Source organism: Pterocles gutturalis, unplaced genomic scaffold (genome assembly GCF_000699245.1).
Source record: "Pterocles gutturalis isolate BGI_N339 unplaced genomic scaffold, ASM69924v1 scaffold374, whole genome shotgun sequence".
In the NCBI taxonomy this organism is placed as follows: domain Eukaryota; kingdom Metazoa; phylum Chordata; class Aves; order Pterocliformes; family Pteroclidae; genus Pterocles; species Pterocles gutturalis.
Window position 1 is genome coordinate 38548 of NW_010132832.1, and position 24983 is coordinate 63530.

Here is a 24983-nt window from a genome sequence, read left to right on the forward strand (position 1 = left end):
CCCAGCCTGGCCTTGAACACCTTCAGGGATGGGGCATCCACAGCTTCTCTGGGAAATCTGGACCACTGCCTCACCACCCTCACAGGAAAAAATTTCGTCCTAATATCTAGTCTAAATCTGCCCTTTTCCAATTTAAATCCATTACCCCTCATCCTGTTGCTGCACACCCTTGTAAAAAGTCCCTCCCTGTCTCTCCTGTAGCCCCCTTCAGGTACTGGAAGGCCGTTATAAGGTCCCCCTGGAAGCTTCTCTTCTCCAGTCTGAACAACCCCAACTCTCTCAGCTTGTCCTTATACAGGAGGTTCTCCAGCCCTCTGACCGTCTTCATGGCCTCCTCTGGACCTGCTCCAACAGCTCAACATCCTCCCTGCATTGGGGGACCCAGAGCTGGATGCAGTACTTCAGGTGGAGTCTCATGAGAGCAGAGTAGAGGGGCAGAATCCCCTCCCTCAACCTGTTGGCCACGCTCCTCTTGATGCAGCCCAGGATCCAGTTGGCCTTCTGGGTCTCCAGCGAAAAAAGGTCCACAGAGGCAGGGTGAGTCAGCATGGTAGAAACTTGGGTCAGCTGCTGTTGATGGGATGATCCTACAGACCTTCAACTCAAAAGAGCCACAAAGAAGAAAAAAAGCACGCAAGGCAAAAGAAAAAAATAAGAAAAACCCCAGTGAGACTGCTCTCATCATCAGCAAGCATTCCAAGTCCTCATGAGATGCCAAAACAGCTGCCTGAACTAGGTCCTACCCCCTCAAAACCCAATGGAGCTCTAAGCCAGCCTGGAAATGCATCTAGAAGCAGAAAGTGATCTAGAACGCAATCTAGAAGCACAAAGTGATCTAGAAGCAGTTTTAGAATGCTACATAGCATCAGCTCCAGAGTGGTATTTAGAACCATAAATTAATCTAGAATGGGCTCTAGAATGCTATCCAGAACAATGTCATGATCTAGAAACAGCTCTAGAGCCATGAAGTGCTCTAGAACCCAATACAGAGCCATAGAGCGATCTAGAATCACCTCTATAACCATGAAATAATCTAGAATCGGCTCTCAAACCCACTCTAGAACCATGAAGTACTCTAGAATCAGCTCTAGAACGATGAATATGAGCTAGAACCTGATCTAGAATCAGCGAGTGAGCTGGATCATAGTCTAGAACCACAAAGTGAGCTAGAATGTAGTCAAGACCCACCTCCCTGCCAAAGCCCCAGCTTGCCAGCAGCACAGCTGGGGACAGAAGGAGCAATGCGCCAGCCAGTTTGCCGTACAACCTCCAGATAGCCTAATAAAAGTGTCTAGAAGTTAGCTATGAAGATAATAGATTGTTCAGGACATCTGCTTATGCAGTACTCTGTCTTAGCCTCATTAGCCAAGAGTCAGACAGGTGACAAGGACTGGCTCGATCTGGGACTCCAGAACTCAGACCCACATCAGTGGTTTGGGGATCTCGCCCATAAACTGCAGGAATTGTCGCAGCTACGGCAGGGTACAGAGATCCTGATGGGTTCCCCTTGGATATGCGAGTAAAAAAAAAATAAATCTGAATAATTTGAAGAGTGGGGAAGCCAAGGTGGTTTTCACCTATTTGCTCAGCTTCAGGTATCAGCAGTATTCATTTTCTGTGTTTTTAGCAACAGATAGAAGTCTTTATAAAAACTAGGTCTGTATTCATGATACTCAAGTACTTTCCTCAAGTAGGAAAACAGATCATTCCCCTTTGCATCAGCACAAGAGCTTACTTTCATTCACAAAAATCAGTCCTCACTAACCCAAGTCCTTTCAGTCAACACCACTAGCCCGCTTATAAGAAATTTCTCAAATCTGTCTTGTATGCAAAAGAAATGCCAGTTTTACCTGCTGCGTGTTGTCGAAACAGAGGACTGCAAAACACATGTAGAACACTGCTAGAAACATATAGCACTGAGCAGTTTTACTGCAGGCAAGTATGGCAAGCACAAAGTCTTTGTGAAAATATATGTCACAATTGCAGAGCAGGGAGGAAAGCTTATTAACTTGCCTGGGATTTTCAATGAAGGTTTAGCAGAAAAAAAGCTATCCTGCTATTCACCTGCTACTGCCATACCGCGGTTTCTGTCTTGCTTGGCCACCTAGAGGGGGAAATGTGGTGTTTCTCTATTGTGTAGTATACACACAGAGATACATCTTTGCAAGGAAAAAGAGCCAAGGTATGGAGGGTGAACAGCTTTCACACTGCCCTGCAACAGCTTTCTGGAATAAGATCTCCAAGCTGTGATAGGAAAGGCAGAAGAGTAATCTGAGGATGTGTGATCAGGTTCAAAGCAAATAGGATAGATGCTGCAAATGAAGATGCATCTTCTGCAGAAGCTGTCTCTGCAAGTAGGCTGAGCCACCATCACAGAAGACCACAGCTTCAGACACAGCAGCACACACACTACTACTGCAAAACCTGCTGTGGATCTGTCCTTGTCCTGTCCTCCTCTCTGCAGCTCAGGCAGGGCAGAAGTAAAACATCTTGCTGCAGGGAAGGCAACCCACAGGCTGCAGGTCAGAGATGAGGCTCTCTGCAACCACAGGACCTGAAGATATTGAGCATTTCAAAGATATGAAATGCTTATACATTATATAGCTTATATGCGATGTAAGATGGCAATGGGAATGGCACAGGTAGGGGTCCTGAGAAAGAAAGAAGTATGTTTGGTTTAGGAGCATGCCCAAGAATTGAAGAAATAGTATTCGCTGTTTGCTCACCTATGTTGCCTTCCGTATAGCACTGTGCCCAGCTGGTGCCCGAGATTTGGCATACATTAAGACTTTGGGAGGATGAGTGGGAAGACAGTACAACCAGGGGCAGCCAAATCACAGCCTCAGGTTTCATTCCCACATCTACATGTGATGAGATTAAAGAGCAGGCAGTAGGCATGAGCCTTGAGTACAACATAGGTCACTACAGCATCATGGAACTTGCAAGACCAGGTGAAAGCCAGCATCTGGCTGTTGTGGCTGATCCAGCCAACCACCAACTAATGAATTTTTTCAGTTGCACATGTATAATTCCTTATTAAGCAATAATCTGGTCACATCTTCATGCTGGCGCCTGTTCTTCACAACATTTAGCTAGAGGATTTAGAAGGAAGAAAAAGCAAGGAACAAGCCAAAACACAGCAAATACTGGGGCAAATTCTCCTGATATTCACTGTTTGAAAGCTGTAGTGTCACACTGGCATAAGCACAGGGGCTTTTTGAAGCAGTAATTTGCAGAAGCCTAAGTAACAAAAGTTAGTGTATTTTTTTCCTCTCTTTTTTCATTGGAAAACTTCCATCTGATACAATCAAGCCAAACTCTGGGATCTGAAAACAGACCATATCAAAGCCAAGGCTGGTAAAACTTGAGCTGTAAATATAAGGAAGCAAATGGGATAAATAATTAAGGAGCACAGTAAAAATTACAAGCATTATCAGGATGGTTCTTCCACATACCCTTGGTTTTTTTCTACACAGAAAAATCTGGAAGATGGTGAAAGCTGGAATAACCACAAATATGTAAGTGCAATTTAAAACAATAAAAAAAAAAACCAAGAAGGAAATAAAGTTTGAGTAGACAGTGAGAGCTGTTGTGCCATTACAATGTATGTCCTATGGTCCACACAAAGCCCAAACTGCATCCATTTAACACAGGAGAGGAAAGAAGCACATGGAGTAGATGTGCTGGAGATATGGGATAATTTTCTTTTTTATTCTTCTGCAATAGTCTGGCTGTTGCTGCAGGCTATCGGTAAAAGCTCAATCTCAGAGCCACGACCTTTCCAAGGTTTACACTTCAGGGGGAGTTTCCATTCCCAACCCCAGAGCTGCAGCTGTATTAGGAGTCAGCAGCCCTGCTCTTCCTCACCAGCCACTTCAAGTTTTCAGGTTCTCCCCTCTGTGTTCCAAGCCCTGTCTCTGAACACATCCCAGAGCAGCTCAACTCCAGGTTTATTTACAGATTTTACTGGCATTGCTGCCATTCCAAGTATTGACCTGCAGATAAGGAGACAAAGAAGAGCCCTGCTGGTGTTAGCAAGCCAGGCACCTCCTAAAAAACCTTCTCTCCCTAACAAAACTCATTTCACCTGTGCTTGGTACTGTAGTATTTAAAATTTCTCTTTTTATTCTCTACGAAGAGCATTCAGTAATGACCCAAAAGAACCTGAAAGAGACTGTGAAGACTTTGGAGCTCACTCCTGCCCGCTGGAAATGAGTCAGTTGTGTTGCCTCTGTATTGCTAAAACCAGCTACCCTGCTGCTGCAAAAGCTGGTGTGGCTCCAACAATGCCATCAGGGCACGGAATCCCAGCATAGAAAGGCTGTTGCTAAGGGCTTTGACACTGCGTCATGTCACTCTGCCCAGGGCAGGTCTAATCACTGTTGTGCTTTAAAACCCCTGATAGTTCTAGAGACTGGCTTACACTTCACCTGCCAGCATTGCCAGAACTGGTGGAGCTGGAAAAAAGCCACAGCAACCCCAGGAAATTCTTAGGGCTGCTTTCCCTGTGGGGACAGCACCTGCTCAGAGCCAGCATTGTACAAAATAGTTGCTATAGAAGCTCTGCGCTTCCTTGTTTTTTCCATCAAATTTCCCTTGTCTACCTTTGGACTGAAAGCTGTTGTGGGGAGGATTTTACAGCTGTTTTCTACCCCCTTGATAAAGGTAGCAGGCTTCTGGGTGGGAAGAGAAATGGCAGTAAATCAAAAGGCAAAGGAGGGGAGATTCCTGGGCTCTCACATGTGCTGACACACCCGTGAGTGCCCTCAGCTTTATCTGCTCACTCTCTGGCTTCTATCAGAGCTTCACGTCATTGCCCAACTCAGTGATTTCCGAGGGGGGATTCTTTCTTTGTCTCCTTGACACAGGAAAACAGATGCAGGCAAACAGGCTCGGTGGGCACTTGCACACCACCTCTACAAGCAAATTCAGATAGGCTTTGCTTAGAAATGCCTTCTCTCTAGTCCTAGTCTCCTGGAGCTGTCTGGCTGATGCTTTCTGAAAACTTTGGTACTTAACATCCACCTCAAACATGCTTACATGGTCACAGAACCATGTTGCTCAACTCTCTCCTCACTCTGCCAGCTCCACATTCACCCCACAGTTCTCTTTGGCCACATCCTGCCTGAGCATAAAACCTTTCACAAATCCCTCTGCTTTCTCATTCCCCCCTCTCTCAGTCCTCACCGAGTGCCTCAGGCACAACTGCCCATACCCCCACTGCCCTTAGGAAGGCGTTAGAAAGGTGCAGTTCTAAGTGCACGCACTGAGCATATGAAGAATTTGATCTCAGGTGACTTGCCCACAGTAACACACCACATCTCAGATTAGCACTTCAGACATGAGAGATTCTTTTGCCTTCTACAATTAGACTTCTTGCCTTTACTTTTATAACCCTGCCACCACTGGTGAAAGCCTTCTCTCTGCACCTCCAAATCAGGAGCAGCTTGCCCACTCACCTCACAGATAACCCACCAACTTCCAGAAGTCACCCCAAACCCTTCATTTCTTCCTAGACACAAAATATTTTGTAATCCTTCTACCTCTGTTCTCTTTTTTTTTAATTTATTCCACTGTTCCTTCTGAGCTACTTACAAAACAGCATAACCAGTAATAGCATAACCATACTTAACATAACCAGTACACACCAGTCTTGACCTGTCCTTCTGTGGGACTATTATACTCAGCTAGAAGGAATCATTGTTAACAATTTGTTTAACCATGGGAAACACTCTGAGATGTAACTGATGTACAAAATCAAGTCCTGCCTTCCATTTGAATGGGAGTGACAGTGGTTTCCCAAGCTTGCTTCATGGGAGATAAACCTCAGAGACCTTCTAAGAGGCAATGGGATTGCAATGCAGTAAGGCACCCAAGTGTTAGCTTTAATCTAGTTATCACAAAGACCAACGGTGAGACAGATATGGCAACATGAATAATGCTCACAGACTGGATAACATGTCCCAAGAAGCTTGTGTAGCCCACACTGGAGGCCCTGCCACAAGCCTTAACAGTTGTTAGCAGAATGAGGTAAATTAAAGCTATGGTAGCGAGACTCTCCCACTCAACAAGCAGAGTTGCCTGCAGTATAGACATACCCAAAGCCATCATGTGAGGTCAGCCATGAATTGCATCTGCCATAGCCACTGGGTGGGAAAAGTCAAGAACTTGAGAACAGGAGCAACTTGCCCTCATACCATCCTTCTAAATATAACCCACTAGCTCACCAAAGGGGAATAAATAATGGGCAAGGAAAGAAATGCCTTCAGTTGAAAACATTGCTTCTTTTTCAAACTGTTACTTCTACCTAAAATAGAAGTAAAACATCAGCTAGACCTAAAAGAAAAAAGTAAACATTCCCTTCAAAATAACTGCCTCACTAAATGGGTCCATTCATAAACCCATTCCTCCCTTCCCACGACACATAAAGTTAAGCTTAGAAGTGGATTTCTCTTTGTATAGTGTTCATTTGCCAATTTTTTTAAGCTACAGAGGTAGGTGTCTGTCCTTAATCTTGCCATACCAGAGGCTACCAAGAGATGGCACCAGGGTTTCTGTATGTACCACTTTTGTCCTGGCACCTGGGACAACCTTGGTATATGGTATTCCTCTCTGCCTCATCAATTCTTCATCTATTTTCAAATCTCATCTGAAAGCACCTCTCTTCTCCTTTGCCTCTACCTCTTAATTTTTCAATTTCTCTCTTCTGCTGCTATTAACGGTACAATGCCAGTAAAGTACAATTCTGCAAGGCAACTCTATTTACTCTGTAAAGCAGCACTGAGATACCATCAGTTTGAAATGAGATTTTATAACTTATTATTAATATCAGAACAGGTCATACTTTGAGAGAAACCATACAGACCATAAAAAGAACATAGAAGGAACTGCATAAAACTGGAACATCTTTGCCTCCAAGATAATTTCTTCTATTACAATGGCTCATTTCATTAAATTTGAACACTAGAGTTTATTTACTTATCTCAGTGATGTACCCATCTCTGCTCCATGTTATTGGAGATATTAGTCAAGTGGAAAAGACATTTGATATAAACAAGAATTTTAAAGACCACCCTTTTTCCCTTGTTGCTGGCACCATCTCATTCAGAACCGTACTTACCAGTTTTATTTAGCAGAAATTCCATGCTAAATCCTATGTAGATCAAGGCCAGATGGGAGGCATGTCATTTAGTTGTGACATAGCTCAAAAGAAATTTCAGCCCCTCCTGTGATTTTCTGCAGGGATCAAATGAACCAACAAGCAATTTGAGAATAAGCAGGCACTACGCATTGATTAATTCTGACCACATTCCAACAGAACCATGTGTTAGTTTCCAATTAAATATCCAACCTGCTCAACACGATTAATGGCAAAACACAGACTAACAAGAGGAATTAAGGATGATTTGCTTTTGATCTCCTATCAGGAATCATTGCCAAATAAACAAAGGCATAAAACTGTATGTGGAGCATTCCTCAAAAAGATTCAAACACAACAACTACCATATCAAGTTGCAGAGGAACTAATCACCATGTTGGTGTGTTGAGTTTCTTCTCTTTCTCCAAATATTGGCTGGCAATGGCCGTGCAACGTGTTCTTTTCACGAAGAGAGGAGCTGAAAGTTTAGGACAATCCAGGAGATGGAATTGCAGCAAATGTATATGGTGGTCTACCAGCAAGAAGTTATCCAGGATTAAGGCTGAGGAAAGTCTAGCTGCCTGCACTGGGTCTAGGACACATCTGCAATCGAATCTCTTCCATGTGTCTCTCCATCACTCTTAAGAGAAGAGAATTCTAGTGTTCAGGTCATCCCTGCTATGTGTCTCCTCTCTTTTTGTCTAACAGACATATCCCACTGCTGTTCCAGTTTCTTCTGTTGTTAAGGTCACAGGAGATCACTTTTACAAGAATTTGTTGATGTGGCAGCTTCGCCACTTTTCAACACTACAGGCTCAACACTTACGTTTTATCTTGCATCAAAAATACCAGTTCCAAGATGGGAAAACACAATCTCAGTTGTGTGCAAACAAAATGGGTTTTATAGAAAAGCAGAGTAATGTATTTTTTTTCCAAGCCTTTTTTGAAGCAATATACAGCTTCTTATCTCATTAATGTTTCCAGGGCCTTTGTATTCTCCTTAGTCAATGTGAGACAATGCCTGGTTAAATATGGACCCATCAGATTTGAGCTTTTAGCTTTAGATGTGCTCTCTTCATCACCTTGACCCTTCCCCTCTTCACTTGCATGAGTCCTCCTTTCAGCACTCCACTAAATATTTCCTCTCAGCTCCCATTGTGACAGAAGGATGTGATATAGGAATCACTTTCTGACCATAGCAACAGTGTCACCATTACTCTTGCATGTTTCAGATTAATGAGTCACTCCCCACCTCAAATCACCCTGAGCACAAATGACCAAAGACAAGACACATTCTCATTTTCTCCTGGGTTCTGAGTCCTGACAGTAGATGGAAAGGACTGCATTTTCCAGATCTCTCTCAGCAGCCATTTACCCAACCTTAAATGCCCATCACGCTACTTCCAATTTACCAACTCCAGGCTCACCCTCCAGTCAGCAGAGATAAACAAACACTTTCAAGTCACCTCAAGTTTCTAGAGGCAAACATTCAATACAGGTGAAGAGAACTTGGCTTTTTTTTCCTTTAGTATGTGAAGGGTCCAGACTGCCGCTTCATATGGAATAGAGTTACATATTTCTTCCCTTTAATGGAAAGGAAGATTACTGGCAAGTGCTGAAGAGCTGGGACCATCCAATAAGCACCAAACATAAGAAGAATTGTGATCAAATGTCAGAAGGCAGCAATGCTGGACATGACAAAGGCAGATAATTTCTGCATATCATATTTTCTACTGAATTAATTTGGCATCATTCCCAGACCTTTTTTAGTCACTTTCCACTTTTAATTAAGTAGTCAAACTTTACTGGAACAGCCCCGTGCAGAAAGCCAAGTTTTGTGACTATTCACAGAGAGTTTTTAATTCTGATAAATTCTCATTCTTGTTGCAATCTCTCATATGAGGTTTATCCAATCACTTACCATTAGCCAGCTCTGCTCAGCACGGTAAATAAATGTACTCAAAGAGCTTTGAGAAACAAAGACTTTTAAAAGACTTTAATAAAACTGCAGAAATAAGACTGCTCGACACAATGTTAACAACAGAAAAAGATAACAGTGGCAAGAAACAACTCGGACACAAGTCACACCATCATTTGCCATTTTCTAAAATACAGGTCTTCCTTCTATGAAGGAATCATAAATCCTTGGTTTTTGTTTTCACTAACTTTGATAATCTACCTTCAACTTGAGGAGTCTTAGAAGAGGCCCGCACAACATGTGGCCACAGCCAACATACAGTCTTCAAAGCCATCAGACTGACACGCCAGCAGCCTGGGGAGGACATCTGATGCTTGGCCACCTGGAAACAGTCATGCAGAAGAGACCCAGCTCCTGGCTGGCCAGAGAGCAAACATCTGCCACTATCACATTCCACATCCATCTGCCCACAACACGTCCAAATATCTCTCAGAACAAGTAAGTTGGGAAGATGACCAAGGGTGTTGAAAGCAACACTGAAAAGTAGAAGGGTAGAAGATACGGAAAATATGAGGAATAAGTAAGGTGGAAGGTGAAAGAAGCAGAGATCATTGTACTCTGTGGGGCAACAGGGATGTTACACTAGAGAAGGTGTTGATGGAGTGAAGATTTGAGCATCCCACACACATGCTCATATCAGATATCCCAGCTACTGACATAAACAGAACTAAGAAAAACACAGCATCGTCTGGTTTTATTTTAAACTGCCCCTATAAAACGTATCGGAAAAAACTTTCTCTGCAGCACAGCATCAAAAGATATGGGCAAGACAGTCTAGAGTATCCGCCTCACTTGGATTTCGCAGTCCATAACTCAAGAGTTCTCCAAACCTCAGTGAGTTTCACATTTTTTCATGGGGCTTTTACTTCAGATATGGGAAGTCCTGGAGAGATGCACACTGTTATGGCACTGGCAACCTGCACACCTCAAATGCCTAACACCAATAAAGTCCATGAGTCACAGTCTCAGGGGAACCAGAGCTACTTGGCATGCACCCAGAAAAGGTCAATTGGAGCATGGGAGACTATTTCTAAATAACCCAGAGCTTTGCCACTGGGAAAAATAAATAGAACTATGTATCTTGTTTCCACATCTTAGCTGGCTAAATAAATAGCTCTCATAGTGCACTCTCCAGGGCAGATTCTTAAAGTGACCTTGGTCCTGCTGCTGCCCAGGACAGGAGAATGCGGGTGTATCCACAAGAGAAGTGGTGCATTTTCGATGCTGCATTCCTGGCAGCTGATCAAAGAATACGGGTAATCTCAGCCCCCACAGTTGCCGGCTGTTCCTTCCCAGCAGCAAAGCAAATCATGGTGGCACATAGTTACAAAGTGGAGAGAAGGTATCAAGGGCAAATACAAAGGGAGGATCAGAGGCTTGGTGGGAGGACATTGGAGTTTTCCCTCCATAAGCAGGTTACAAACCAATGTTCTCTTCGAGTTCCATACTGGAAGCCAAAAAGAATCAGCTAGTTTTGTTACCAACTAACTGCACCAAAATAGCCCACTCCAGATTTCAACATAGCCACAGCACCTTTGAAAAGAACTACACATTGGGAGCACATGCTGAGCTAAACAAAGCACACGACCCCTTTTTAGTCTTTCTCCCCATCTCAGAAAACCCATCCAGAAGCTTCCTCCCCAAGACACCCTACAAATTTTTAACCAGAGCAGCTCAAAAAATAAAAGGACATTTTTCCGTATACCCACTTTCATTTTTTGATGAACTGTAAAGATGCCTGGGATTTTCAGACCATAGCTATCCAAGGCATTCACCAATGCTGGGAAAGAAGATCTGCAACCCACCCTACAGTCAGCTTCTGGTCTCAGGACCTAACCTTTTGCCAACAACATTTCTTGAAGCTACTTTCTTCACAAAGAGCAATACTTACAAATGGACCATGAGCAAGCACAGCCTCTATTAAATAACAAGAAACTAGAGCCTTTAAATAGGTTGCAAGCATTTTTGAAAACAAAACAGGTTTGTATGCTTCTTCTGGTGTAACACAGGCTGCCTCCACTGAGCCATTGACCTTCTCAGCTGCTCCTAGTTGTTAAATGAAACAAGCAGCTTTGAGCCTTAGGCAGGCCAGCTGAGTAGCTACCAGGCTTCAGCTGGTTTATGGTTCTTGCTTGTTAAGCCAAGTGCAGGTGGGAGCTAAATCGCCTTTTTCTGTATGCTAGGTCCCAGGAAAGATTTTATCCTACATTTGTACAAATATGTTTTAAGAAGACCACAAATATTTTAGGAAAAAAAGGAAGTTAGGAAACTGAACTAGCAATGAGGAAGCTTGGGTAGACAACAATTAGTGTATAAGATACCTTTTTTCCAAAGGTAAAACCAACCTAAGCTTTTCAGCAATAAATAAAATAGCTTATTAGCAATAAAACTGGAGTTTTATTGAGGTAAATTTAGAGTTTGCATTTTCTGGTGTGTGTGTCCCAAATGGGAAAAAAAAAAAAAAAAAGGTCCACAGAAGAGATCAAAACAGTTTTTAGACATCAGATAAAAGGAAGAAAAACTTAAATATTGCACATTGACAATCTGGAATCATTGAAATCAAAAGCAGTGTGTTTCTCTGACAGCTATTTCTTTCCCTTGCTGCTTAAAGTGAACATTCTAGACCACTTTACAGCCTATATCGCAACAACCCTCAGCAGCACTCCCAGCACCTCCAAATGAATATCAGCAAAATGCCAGGCTAGAAATGTGTGACAGATACCAAGTTTTCCACTTCCCTCAGAGGAAACAGCAAATGGAAAAAGCAGCTTAGCACAAAATTCATTTAAAATGCCTTTTTGCAGCTAGTCCCATTGCTAAATGGAGAATTGATACAGGCTCAAGTCCCATTACACACAGACCCTGACCTATGAGGCTATCACAGAAGTAGAACTAACACTAGTCTAATCACAGCCAACACTTCCATAGAAAGGAAACCAGGGAATTGAGTGGAATTTGCTTATTTAGTTGAGCACAGTCATGGACCCATGAATCACTTTTGGTTGCCTCAGAAGTCAAGCCCAATTCTGGGTCTAACTCATCGTGGGCACCCCTGTCATACACAAAACAGTTCTCCAGGCTCCCCAAGTCCTAAAAATTGAAATTATAACATGACGCCTGAGGGGAATCTTGGAGGGTCCTCAGATACCCTAGGAATAGTCCTAGCAATAATATTCTTGAGTTGGGTAATATCCAAACATTCGTGCAGGAAACATCCTGATATCGTATTTTTGGACAGATCACATAGAGGAATCACAGGTGAACTGGCTAAGAGAGAACTGAAGCTGTGAAGCAGTTCCAGGTACTTAGCTCTATATTAGAAAGCAAAAAATGCAGGCAGAACTGAGTTGGATTCCATTAACAAGGCAGCTGCAGGAAGTTGTGCATCTGCTGGGCTTCCTCAGTATCTCATTTAGCAAAGCAAACTGTTCAAAAATTTTTTATAGCCCCAGAAGTGTAGGCAGAAGAACTGGAAGAATGCTGCATTTAGCAAACAACAGTACCATGTACTGACATGCAAGTTCATCACTTGTAGCTAGTGGAAAGTAATTCAAATTCCTTTACATGCAATGTATTGTATAACTGGTGATACTGGGAGAACTGGTATCAGTCTTTGATGGTAACAGCAGGATGGACATTATTTACTGGTGCCTTCATCCAGGGTCACTGACCCCCACTTCAACCACAGTTAAGTAAGGAGCGGTCAAGCTGTTGTGCCATGTCTTTCCATCCACTTCTCACCTACACGTGATGCTAAACTTAAAGCTACTTCCTCAGTAATCACCAGCTGTGAACTGAACCCATGTCAGGTCCATGCAGAAGCCAAAACTGACTGAATGTTGCCCTGTCCTTGCTGAGATGTGCACGGACAAGTAGGGACTATATATTCCACAAGGCATTGCATGTCTAGGCAGGAGAACTGGCAGGTTCTGTGTTGCTTAAGCAATTGTGATTGTGTAGGCACAGGTCACAGCAGTAAATTCTTCCTCCTGTTTGTAATGAGTAAGCCACAGAAATGTACGTCCTTCTGTGGATGTTTTCCATATTACAAAGTTTGCCTTTAAAGGCATCTGAGGACATGGTCAGAATGGACAATCTGAGGACTAATGATCAGCATTAAGATGGAGACATAAAATGGTCTTGCTGTGTTCAGAACAAAACTATTTGAAATATTTAGGATGGGTTTAAAAACAGTCCCAGATTAATACTAGTAAGAACTGTCATACTTCAAAAATATCATGATGACCTGGTCACAACTGTCTGCAAAAGGAGGACAAGGCAGCACTGCCATGATTCCACTGTACCTGCCCCCGGGCTGGTGGTGGCAGGAGGTTCTTGCCAAGGGGTAGGCAGGAGTGTTTTTCCTTCTGCCAGCACATACTTCTCAAAATCCAGTCCTGACCGAGAAATGAAGGACGATACCTTGCAATCAAACTGCCATCACTGTATAGGGTACACTACAAATAAATGGTCACCAGCATGAATCATATGATGAATCACAGCATTAAGCTGTCCTTCAGGGAACTATTTCTGCCTCTTAAAAAACCCTGCAGAATTAAAGTGAGGGGAAATTGTGCATCCATTTCTGATTTCTTTGCCTCTTCAAGTGGAACCAAAGTTTTATTTCTTGCTGTCCTGGAAAGATGAGTTCCCCTGGGGCTACTGCCTACCTGATTGTCCTGATGTGTCTCTTGCTGTAAGGGGTGATGACTTTGAAAAGCAGCTCCATGGCTCCATTGACACCAAGTGTAGTTCCTGTGGTAACTAAGCCAAGAAAAGAGAAAAACAGTCAGATCTGAAGCCAGCCATCTGCAGCATTATGTCTAGAGGTGATGTGGGGAAGGGAGTAGCTGCCCCTGGGGCTATGAGCTGATTTCTCTAGGCTCCCAACAGGTCTTCCCAGGTCATTTTACAAACACAGAAACTGAAGCCCAAAGCTGTCTGTGGACACAACCTGAGACAAGATCAGATGTCAAAACAGATCTCAAATCCTGCAGTTCTTCCCCAAGTTCCCCAAAGACCCTTTTCCTGTAAATATTGTCCTCGTCGGAGAATAAATCGCACTTAAATAAGGTCATCTCCCAGCAAAATGACAGGGCTCAAATTCATCCTGCGTTTCCCACAGGCAACTCCATGAGGATGGTTGATTTCGTAGGGACCTGGAGGGCAGAGTTTTCTCTCTGTGCTATTATTCAGCAGTGTGGAATTGGTTTTTTTTGAGAGGGGGTGCTTCTGAATGCAGCTTAATTTCATCAAGGCCAATTTTACCTTTAATCCTTCACTTGCTAACACACTGGGAACTTTTACAGATAGATTTCGCCATCGATTCCAGAGATGCCCGATGCATAAACTAAGTGCTTAGCCAGGCCTCCCCGCTATAAGATAGATTTTCTGCATAAAGAAGGAATGAATACAGCCTTGAAATATTAAATGCAAGTGAACAGGGATCAGTAATCAAGAGCAGCCAGAGGGAGACCTGGCTGACTGCCCACTGCTGGGTTTTGCCTGTTTTGTAAATATCTCCCAGTGGTCATCAGAGAGCTGCCAGAGGGCCCATCATCTCCTGCAGTCCTATCGTGTCCCCGCCATCTCGCCCTGTGATGGAGAGCTTTGCAAGGCTTGCCAGCTACTTTTACACTAGCTGGTAATTCCCTAGAGACAGGGCAGTGGACAAGGCTGCTGGAAGTCATCCTGTCCCAGCGCCGGGCGTGGATTGCCACACACAGCAGGTGGAAAAGATTGTGAAGGGAGCAACCCAACTCAAAGAACCAGTGCATGGGATTGTGACAAGGACTCATCTTTTCTCTTTCATACCTAAGCACTCTCAGAGTTTTATAGGCTTCTGGATCTTTTCTAGTTCCTCTCCCTACAAATATTTTTTAAGGTTAGGAGCATGTCATCTCCTAGTTTGGTACCACATCCACATGGACCTTTATCTAACCACCCCTGCAGCTTCCCAGCTGGGCCATAGAGTCCACAGAGTCAGAGTCACTCGTGAAAGGGGGAAAGCAGATGTGGAGAATGCTGGAGATTCTTGGAGAGCAACAGAGATGCTCCAGCGAAGGAGCAGAGTGGGAGTTCTGGGGTCTGAGGTTAACAGAAAGGAGGTCTGGCTGCAGCATGCATCCTAAAACCACTGCAAAAACTGCAGCTGAATTGGGATGCAGGTGCACAAAGCAGGGAACAGGGAAGAGTGCACATCATAATTTTGGGTGGGAGGCAGCACAGGGTCACTACACAGCTGTGAAACCCAAATAAAGGCACATTTCAGCTTCTGGCCTTGGCTGCATTTTTCAATCACACTCAGTTTTTCAAATACTGCTTATCACAGGGAGAGGGGTTGAATGTTGAGGCTTGGCTGCTTGCCTGAGAAAGCCCATTGCATGAATCTAGCTCCTGTACGAATAGAAGGGACCTGCAGGGCTGGGCGCCAGGAGAGCTAAATCTTAGGATGCACCGAGCAGACTGCGGACAGGATGGCTGTCGAGAATTATCTGCTGGGTGAGGGATGTGGGGAGGGAGAGGAAAAGGTTAGGGTGAGCAAAGGGAAGTTTGTGCTGACAAACTCAGCGCTCTGTAGCAGGGAAAGCTTGCATGAATCTGTAATGATCCTGGGAGAGAATACTGGAAATCCCATTGCTTGAATCATTTAATATGAGGGCATTGCCAGGCAATAAAAGCTGGGAGTGTAGAGGGGTGGGATGCTAGATGGAAGATCAGGATCTAATACGGACTTCCTGAGAAACCTTGAATGAGTAACTGATTCCTCTCTCTCTCTGCTTCTCCACCTGTATTTTCCTCCTTAGTGGAGCTGCTCTGAGGATCAATACAATCAACAACAGTGAGATTTTTGGCTGTTATGGTAATGAGAACTGCATAGAGACTTAAGGTACCTAAGTCTCAGAGCAAAGGAGTTGACTGTCTACATTCTAGAATAGGAGATCATTGCCATTAATATTTTTCACTACTACAGCACTTTTATTTTCATAGTCCATAGATTAAATACACTGTAAAGGCTGTACAGCCCCCTTGGGGAGCACCTCTTTCTGTGGTCATTCTGGCTTTTGTGCCTGATCCTCTAAATTAACAGTGCATGCAGGCACTAACCTTAATCAGGAATTATGTTTCTTTGCACTGAAAGTACTAAAAAAGAACTCTGGTGGTTATCATATGGAGGAAAGGAGGAAAATCCAGGCACCCACCATTAGAAGCGCAAACCCGCAGGACCCAGAGGCAGTGGGTGAGGTGCAGGTGGTGGCCCAGGTTTCTCCTTGCCAAGCTCAGTATTATATCAGTTGCTTCTGCCTTCTGCACTTTCAGCCCAAACTTCCTATCTGTGAAAAGCAAATAAGAATCAAACTATTAAAAAGACCAGGTCTCTGCAGCAGTGTTGCATATGTGCAACATATATGCACCAAATCTTGTAACTCAAGATCTCAAAACAAAGGCATTCAAACATATCAATGAGTTAGATCAGCATTATTCTCACTGAAAATGGGAAAACACAGGATTTACCTAGAGTCACCGTATACAAATCATAGAATCATAAAATGGTTTGGGTTGGAAGGGAGCTTTAAAGGTTATCCAGTCCAATCCCCCTGCAATTAGCAGGGACATCTTCAGCTAGATCAGTTTGCTCAGAGCCCCATCCAACCTATCAGGCACATCCCACACTGATTATTGCTGGCGCTGTCTGTTAGTTGTGAGCCCCCCACCCAAGATGTCCCCCATGGCTCAGCGGTACCTCGTTGGCCAACCCTGGCCAGCAGACGGAGCAGGGGCAGCAGGGTGCTGTGGTCGAGCGGCTCCGTCTGGGCAGCAGCGGCGAGAGCCTGCAGTAGAGCCTCGCTGCCGCCTTTGCTGATCACGTAGTGAATTCTCCGGCCAGTCCCTGGGGAAAAGGGGAGAGACTCTGCTCAGAGCATCCCTTCCCTGAGCTACAGCTATCACAAACGCTAAACCCGCATGGAGCACACACAGCTCCCATGGCTTTCCAGTAGTGTTTTATTGCTGTAAACCCAAGGGCAACTGCAGAATTGACTGTGGATCTCAGGTGTCCTGGCCTGGAGAGGTGGCTAGTGGCTGCATGGTGAAACTGTGTGCTCTGCTGCCTCTTGCTCCAGCAGTAGGTATCTCTGCAAACCCACTTCCTGCAGAAGATTTTCATTGTGCATTGAAATGCAGCAGAGAGGAATAAGCAGAGACACCAACAGATTTCAAAGGAGCAGGAGGCTCAGTGATCTTTTCTTAGATACTGGAAATTAAACAAGCAAAGGACTAAAGCCACAAGTCTTCTGCCAAATGAAATGGAATCCTAGGGAAGCTTTGGAGACAGCTTTCAAACAAATCTAGGTCTCCAAAGAAACCACCCGCTAATTCTGTGAGCCCTACTGTGTCAATGAACATTGATCCATGGGCGACTTCGGCAGCGACTTCAAGCTTCATGGCTGGAGGAAGCCACATGTTCAGCTCCTGGAGGGGAGACAGTATCTGCCATCCTCCATGTAGGCAATTCTTCCATCTAGCTGAGGAACAGCACTGCTGGGCTTCAAAAGAGAGCCCCAGTGCGATGGCCAGTGTCTGCGGTGGGGCTCTGAGGAGCGGGGAACAGAGAGAGCTCCAGCACTCGCCAATGCAAACCCTGCAGCCCAGCAGCTCGATGGGGTTGAGAATTGTTTCGCAAATGACATGGTTCAGGTGGAGCAGGAAAAAAAAGAAAATTATTTTTTCAGTTCTTTTGACAATTCACTTATCTTTTCACGTTGCTCGGGCACATGCAGCAACACGCCTTCCCTGCAGCCCCGAAGTGGAGCTGCCTTCTGGGGAGATGCTGAAGGCTCTCCATCAGAGAGTCCTTGTCCTCTGGGAAGTCAGGGCACTCTCCCACTCTCACAGCCCTCTCTCCAGTTGCACTGGTGAACCAGTAGCTGACTGCCAGGGGTTATGAAACACCTTGAAATTCACAGGCATCTTTTAAACTAAAAGCAATTAAGACTTGCTGTGTTTGGTTTTGGGTTTTTTTCCTTCTTTAACTTACTGGAAAAGCTCAGTTTTGCAAACACAGGAGTAAGGAGTGCTGATCTACAGGTACAATTCACATTTTGATCACTGTGCAAACACCTGGCTGGGGTTATGCAGGTATGAATTCCCTGCCGTGTTTGAGGACCCCCTTTCTGCCCCTAGCCCACAGGCATTGCCCCAGAGCTTTGCTTCCTTACCCAGAGAGAGCAGGTCAGTGAGGACACTGAGAATATTCAGGATGACATCCTTGTCACAGGAGCTCTGAAATAGAAACACACCAAGTTTAGGGATCAATTCGGAATGGTGAACTTCATGCTACACAGGGCTGCAGTGCACCATGCAGTGCAGAGGCACTGAGATCCTTGTTTGGATACTGAGTACTTTTCGTGCCATCTGGTGAAAATGTGGAACCAGATTGATGATAACACATTTTAAAAGCCTCTGACAGACGTACTGATCATACTACACAATATTTAATAAACAGTAGCACTTCTGTGGATCTGGTGAATATGTGGAACCAGATTGATGATAACACATTAAAAGCCTCTGACAGACGTACTGATCATACTACACAATATTTAATAAACAGTAGCACTTCTGTGGAATTTACATCTAAATTCTAAATTACATCTCTCTTTTTTGGTTTTGTCTGGCTACCTCAAAGTTGAGGAAATTCTGTATCACACAGCGATGTTGGGTGGTTTTCCATGACAGCATTGAAGAAGAATACCTTTAAATTATATTAGTCTTATTTACAAGAAAATTCCCCTGTCTTTGCAGCTTTGTAGCTATAACCACATGGAAGCCTGGAATTTGGGGAGCAGAAAGATGCCCTAAACTTATTTGTAATCAAGACCAAGTAAGCACCATACCTTGACATCACACATTCTGCTTTAGATTCACTTTAAATTTTGCATTAGAGGAAATAAGATATGCTGTACTTGATGAGAAGGAAACACATGATATCTACCATCCATCCATGTGATACACTAGACCCCTTCTCTAATCCTCCTCCAACCTGATTTCACTGCTGAGACTGAAGAATTCATCACCAGTCTATATTGCTGTATAAGGACTTGGGTCAAGTTCTAGATGTCTTAATCTCTGTAAAGGTAAAATAATACACAATACAAATTTCCAGTATTATAGAAAACTTGCATTTGTGCAGCCTTGATCTTGAAGAACCTCAGGTGTTTCACATAAACTATAATGGAATCACTTTTTATCTCCCATTAAATTATTACAATGGGATAACATCTTACAAATATATGGCTCCTATATTTCCAAATGTTGAAGTGCTTCAGAAACTTAACATACTAGTATGCATTCTGGATATATAGTAACATTTTACCAGCCAAATTGATTCAACCATTCTCTGACATATTTAACATTCTGCAACTGAATATTTAAGGCGAGGAATTGAGAAGTAACACCCAGGAAAAAGAAACTCTAGAAAAGAATATTAGGGAAATCTAATTCAGATCTGTAATAACGGCTATTAATGCAAATGGGCTTTTTTTTCCAAAGTGATCTCTGCTAAAGTCGCAGCACAAGCTGGCATAGTGCTGAGGATTGTGTAGGTAATTAGGGAGCTGGATATCATACCCTCTCCTCCTTTGATATAGCTGGGGAGGGTATGGATTGAGTGAGACAAGGGAATGAAGCAGAAAAAAGGTCAGTCTTCACAGTCAGAGCAGGTGACTGTCAGCCTGGAGAATCGGGTTTTCACCTCTGTCACAGAATTCATGTAGGATGCTCAACAAGCCGCCTTCAACCAAACCTCCTTCTGTAACGGCAAATTATACGTGACATCTTCTGCATACAGTATCTTCATTACTGCTGATGTTTCCTAACTTCTGTATCTGTAATATTATGTATTCTTAGATTTTGTTTTTATTTAATCATCGTTATTAACAAAACCAACCCCAGATCTCTGAAAATCAGAATTCCCTGGCTTTGGTCGATTACCAATGCTAACAAACTTTAACTGCTCAATACGCATTTCATGCTGGCATTAGTGAGCTACAGGGACAAGAGTATCAACAGGGGAGTGAGACAAAAGAACAAGATGTGGTCAGGGGAAGGAAGAAAGGGGAGTCAGGAGAGCATGAGAGACAGGAACAAAGGGGCAGAGAATCACTTCTGAAATGGGGGACTCTGGGAAGGAGGGTCTGTGAGCACTGCTGCCTTTCTAAAGACTCACCTTACTTTTGTTGTTAGCTAAAATCCACAGGAAAAGTGCATGTCCCATCCCCATCTCAGAGCTGGCCCAGAGCGAGAGCCTGCTGTTTCTGTTCATTACGACATTAACTTAACAAGCAGAGATCTCTGCACTGAACATAAAAGTTCATCCCATTTATGAACAGTATGGAAATCAAAAAGCTCAGTATGATAGGATTACTGCTTCTTTCAGACCCAAGACAAACAGAATACGTGGCTTTACTGAAACCCAGTGGCTTTACTGAAGCTGTCCTCTGGTTTGTTCACCAAGCATTGCCACCCTCATCTAAGAGAAGGTCCAAATTCATGTTATTGGCTTGAGGGACCACAGAGAGGAAAGTCTGCAGCAGGTCAGAGCAGTTCTGAAGGCTGTTACTCCTAAGTAGCACTTTCAGTTCCACTCGTATGTTAATCTTGCTAGTTCGTGTCTTTGTTCATTTGTCCACAGTCTGGAGCTGCTCCAAATAAGTTCAGAGCAAACAAAGAGCAATCAGAGCTCTCTTCACAAGAGATTCTTGGCATTTTTTAGTGTAGGGACTTAATAGTCGGGGGCAGGCTGTCAGGAGTGATGAGTATCCACCGAATTTACTGACTCCAGGAAGAGTTACTGTTCTCAGCACCTTTTTAAATACCAGGGTTGCCGAAATCACGCTGTCCTCTGGTTTTGTCTTGCTGCCTCTCAGTATCCCTTTCATCTGTAGGTGGATGGATTACACATTAAGGTTTCAGTAATGAAGTCTTCATTGATTTATGCTCCTATTACACTGGGTTGTTTATTTTAACTGATTGGATTGTGGGTTTCCTAAGCCATTAACACAAATAGTGATGACATAAGATATCCCCTGACTTTCCATGTGCTTTATCCAGGGACTCAGGCAAACAAAGAACATGAGGGGACATAAAAGATCAACTTTTAAAATGTGCAAATTAGAACTGGGTGATATTGCCAAATATTTTACTCGAGTATTTTCTCTTGCTACTTTAACACTAAATCTCTGACTGTGTTGGTGCTCCATTGTTCCCCTTCCTCCAGCACACTAGTGAGGGAATTGGATGACTTGTGTATTTGCTGAAACAGTGGATAAAACCTTAGTCCCATTACAAATTCTAACATATTTCCCACTAACTTTAGTGGCACCATTGAATAATACAGAATACTGCAGAAGAAAACAGCTCCAATTTATAATAGCAAGGCAACACAGAAAAAACAACCCTGAAGTTGCTGTTGTCTTGCAAGGTGGCGACTTGCCTGTTGAAAAGAAACAGCTCAGATTTTGACTAATTAGCTTGAGATTTTCAAAATCATCAAAGAAATTTGGACACTGAAATGTATTAGACTTAATTGTCTAAATTAATACTTATACCAAACTGTTTGTGGATGAATTGCCAAGAAATTCATTCATAAAAAACATCCAGTAAATCTTTTTGAACAGTAAGTACAAATGAGAAAATCACAACTTGTGCCTGATCTAAAAAAGATGAATAGAGTAATTTCTTTAATGCAAATTACTTACCCAGCTCTGGTTAAAATAAACACATTAGTTATTTTTATTGAAGGATATGTTTGACGGTTCAAGAATGAACTGTAAGCAAAGAGAGGAGAGAAGTAAAATTCCTCTTGCTAAATATTTTCCTTTCCTGCCAGCACTTATGAATGTTAGATACCACATCTATATGCGCACAGACTAATGAAGATGCATCCATGGTATATGGGTGGAATGAGAGCAAAGAAAAGTTCCCAGAGGCTCAAGTTAGATTACAAAATCACCAACCTTCTGCAGGACTTCACTAAAAAGATTTAGAGTTAGAGCCAAATTGTTACCTATTAACAACAGCCTGTAGCTGCCTTTCACAGCTTGCAGCTGGACGAAGGCTAAAGTAGCAAAAAAACATCACTTAAAATATCAAGATAGCTGTACATTTGGCCAGAGCCCCTCGTCTTAGCACTACTTTAGCAAAGCCCGCTGTCTTTCTCACCCAACCGGGAGTAGCACAGGGCTGGGTTCAGATGCATTTAATCAGCTCCTGGCTGATAGCTCCTCTCTGAGCTTTTTCTGGGAATTAATCCCTGAAATACCGGGGCTTTGGTTAGCTTGGCTGAAACTCCTCATAGATAAACAGCAGGAGGATGGAGAAAGCCAGGAATAAATAAATACCCCAGCGTGTAGTCATTGATACATTACAGGCAGCAAGTGATTAGTGAGTGACATTGGGTTCGGAGGACAACAGCTTGATCCCAAGATCCTTCTGACCGACAGCTCAGGTTATTTTGCTGACCCACGATTAAGCAGGGAAGGAGCTCCTGTCTCCTTGTCCTGCTCTTGGGAACACGCCAAGACAAGCTGTTATTTACTCAGGACAAGATTATAAAATTGCAAAGAAGTCACAGTAACAGATAATCTCATTTTGTCAGGGAAGTCTCCTGTGATGTTTTCCCCAGGCTGTGAAAAGCCACCAGAGGTGGGTTTTTCCTGTCCCACCTGAGGACAGCAGCTATCAGCCCAGTTCACCTTTTAGTGCTGGCTTAAAACAAAGACTCCCCAGAAACTCAGTCTTTTGTGTAGCTCTTGGGCTTTCATGTCTTTTGCCCAAAGGCAAGTATTTCTCGAAATGAGACTCTGAGAGTGTTTACTGTGAGAATAAGCATTAATGCTGAAAAAAGGAGAATATCCAGAAAGAAATCAAACAGAATTAATTTGTGTGGCACGATATTTGCTAATAAATATTTTATTTGGGGAAAGAAATACAAAGCTATTATTCCAGTCACAAAAATAATAAATGCAAAATTAAAGAAGTCACTCCTGCAAGACAATGGATAACATCATTTCTAACAATATTTCTATTAAAGTAATTGTTGGGTATAGTCTCACAAAGCTGTATGACTGCTTAGAAAAAAAAAAAAAAAAAAAAGAACCAGCCTGTTTTTAAAGAAATGCTATCGCTGCACTGGGCTAACAAACTTCCAGACTTACTTTTTTTAAAGAGGCCAAGGAATAGGATGTCCAGTTCCAGGTTTTGTTTATTTGTTTGTTTGTTTTTAAATAGCCTGTTTCTAAATAGGGAAGCAGGATTTGATGTGTTCAAAATACATCCTTCTTTCTTCCCTTACCCTTAATAAATTTGCTCACACAAATAGCAGCAGTCAGAAGCCTAACTGTCTGTGTAATGAGACTTGCATCTGCAAGTCAGATTTCTCACTCTCTGCACTCAAAGCCTACAGAAGAGAAATCCTGGCGTAAAATTCATACCAGCTAAAATCAAGACTAGGTTAGGGGTCGAGCAGCATTAGTCCTCACTCTCTCCTGAGTCCTCTAGAAATTATTGGGCTGCTAATAACTGTATTAATGCTGAAATCAGAGATCCCCTCCCGACGTCCTGCTGCCAGCAAGGCAGAGGTGTGTACCAGACCCAGCCGCTGGGCACAGCCACTCACCGCTGGCATTATGGATTTGCCAGCTGGGTATCTTCTGCCCACAGCTGACTATCCGGTCTCACAATAATAGTGAAGCCAGGTTCAATGCATAACGTTCTGTGCCTTGTCAGAGTAAATTGCTTTTGGTAATTTAAGAGGAGCTAAAAATTCACACTTAAATAAAAGAACAAAATACCCCGGAGAGTTTCCTGTCTGTGTGTATCTCCTATCCTCAGCCTCAATATTCAGGCAGCTAAGCAGGATTTCTCCTCGTTGGAAGGTTATTATCAACAGTATTGAATACATGGAGGTTTAGAAAAAAATTCATTATTTCTGAGGGGAAAAAAGGGGGTTCAGGGATCTCTGGAATTTCACTAGGCAATCTCAGAGTAAGGGACTACTCAAATTAAAGTGATTACAGCCTGAATTTTGTTACTACTGAAGCACATCATTACAATACTGCCATCATCCTGTTTTAGAAGGATCCAGAGAAGTTATGGTCCCCTTGCCCCTGCTCCCAAAACACCCATCCAGCCATCCTCAGCACCACCACAGACATCACCATCCTCTGTGGTAAACAGAAATTGCATTTCCTTGGCCAAATCTGGATATCCTCTCCTCAGGAGTCAGACAGGCCTGAGCAAGCCAGGAAACTCAAAGGAGACATGGAAGGGAAAGGGGCTATTTAAAGACTCGGAGAGGAGGACCTTGCTGCTCGGGTAGTGTCCTAAGTGACCTCTTTAATCCTGCAAGAAAGGCGTTCGCAGCTGTGTAGGATCACGTAGCCTTCGAACTGTACACGGGGCAGCCAAGGGGCCTCCCAGAACACGACACGTGGTCCGACAAGTTCTTGCTCCTGTTCCCAAGCCTTAGAGATAAGTCCCTCTTGCTGGATGCTGCGCACCCCTGTGAGGCATGGCTAGCACCCCGACCCAGCCATTGTCACTCCTGCTGACGCTTAGTACCAAGCCAAGTTCTATGCATCTGCCCAAAGCAGCAGTTGTGGATTTTATACCAGGATATAGAGCAAATTTTAATAAAAAAGGTCTCTCTCTCTGGCCTACTAAAATCAGGTGGGTGGCTTTCTTCATTGCCTGCAGTGAAAAAAAAATGTTTCTTCTCACCCTTGTTTGCACTTGGGTGTGATAACCTGCAACATTTTTTTTCAGTAACACACCAGATGGCTGCTGGGTGTGATGATTACATGCCCTTCA

The 24983-nt window shown here is 43.4% G+C and overlaps 1 protein-coding gene across 1 annotated transcript in view; it reads right to left on the reverse strand.

Moving 5' to 3' along the window:
* The window catches only part of LOC104467265 (cytosolic carboxypeptidase 4-like), a gene marked incomplete at its 3' end in the record, with an annotated part of 58088 nt that extends 37652 nt beyond the window's left edge, over positions 1-20436 (reverse strand). The window contains exons 1-5 of the mRNA XM_010080987.1: positions 20341-20436; positions 18335-18398; positions 16861-17007; positions 16319-16450; positions 13787-13880 (exon numbers count right to left, since the gene is read on the reverse strand). Coding sequence (XP_010079289.1) covers positions 13787-13880; positions 16319-16450; positions 16861-17007; positions 18335-18398; positions 20341-20436 — 533 coding nt within the window. The remainder of the gene's footprint in view (positions 1-13786; positions 13881-16318; positions 16451-16860; positions 17008-18334; positions 18399-20340) is intronic.
* Between the last annotated feature and the right edge of the window lie 4547 nt (positions 20437-24983).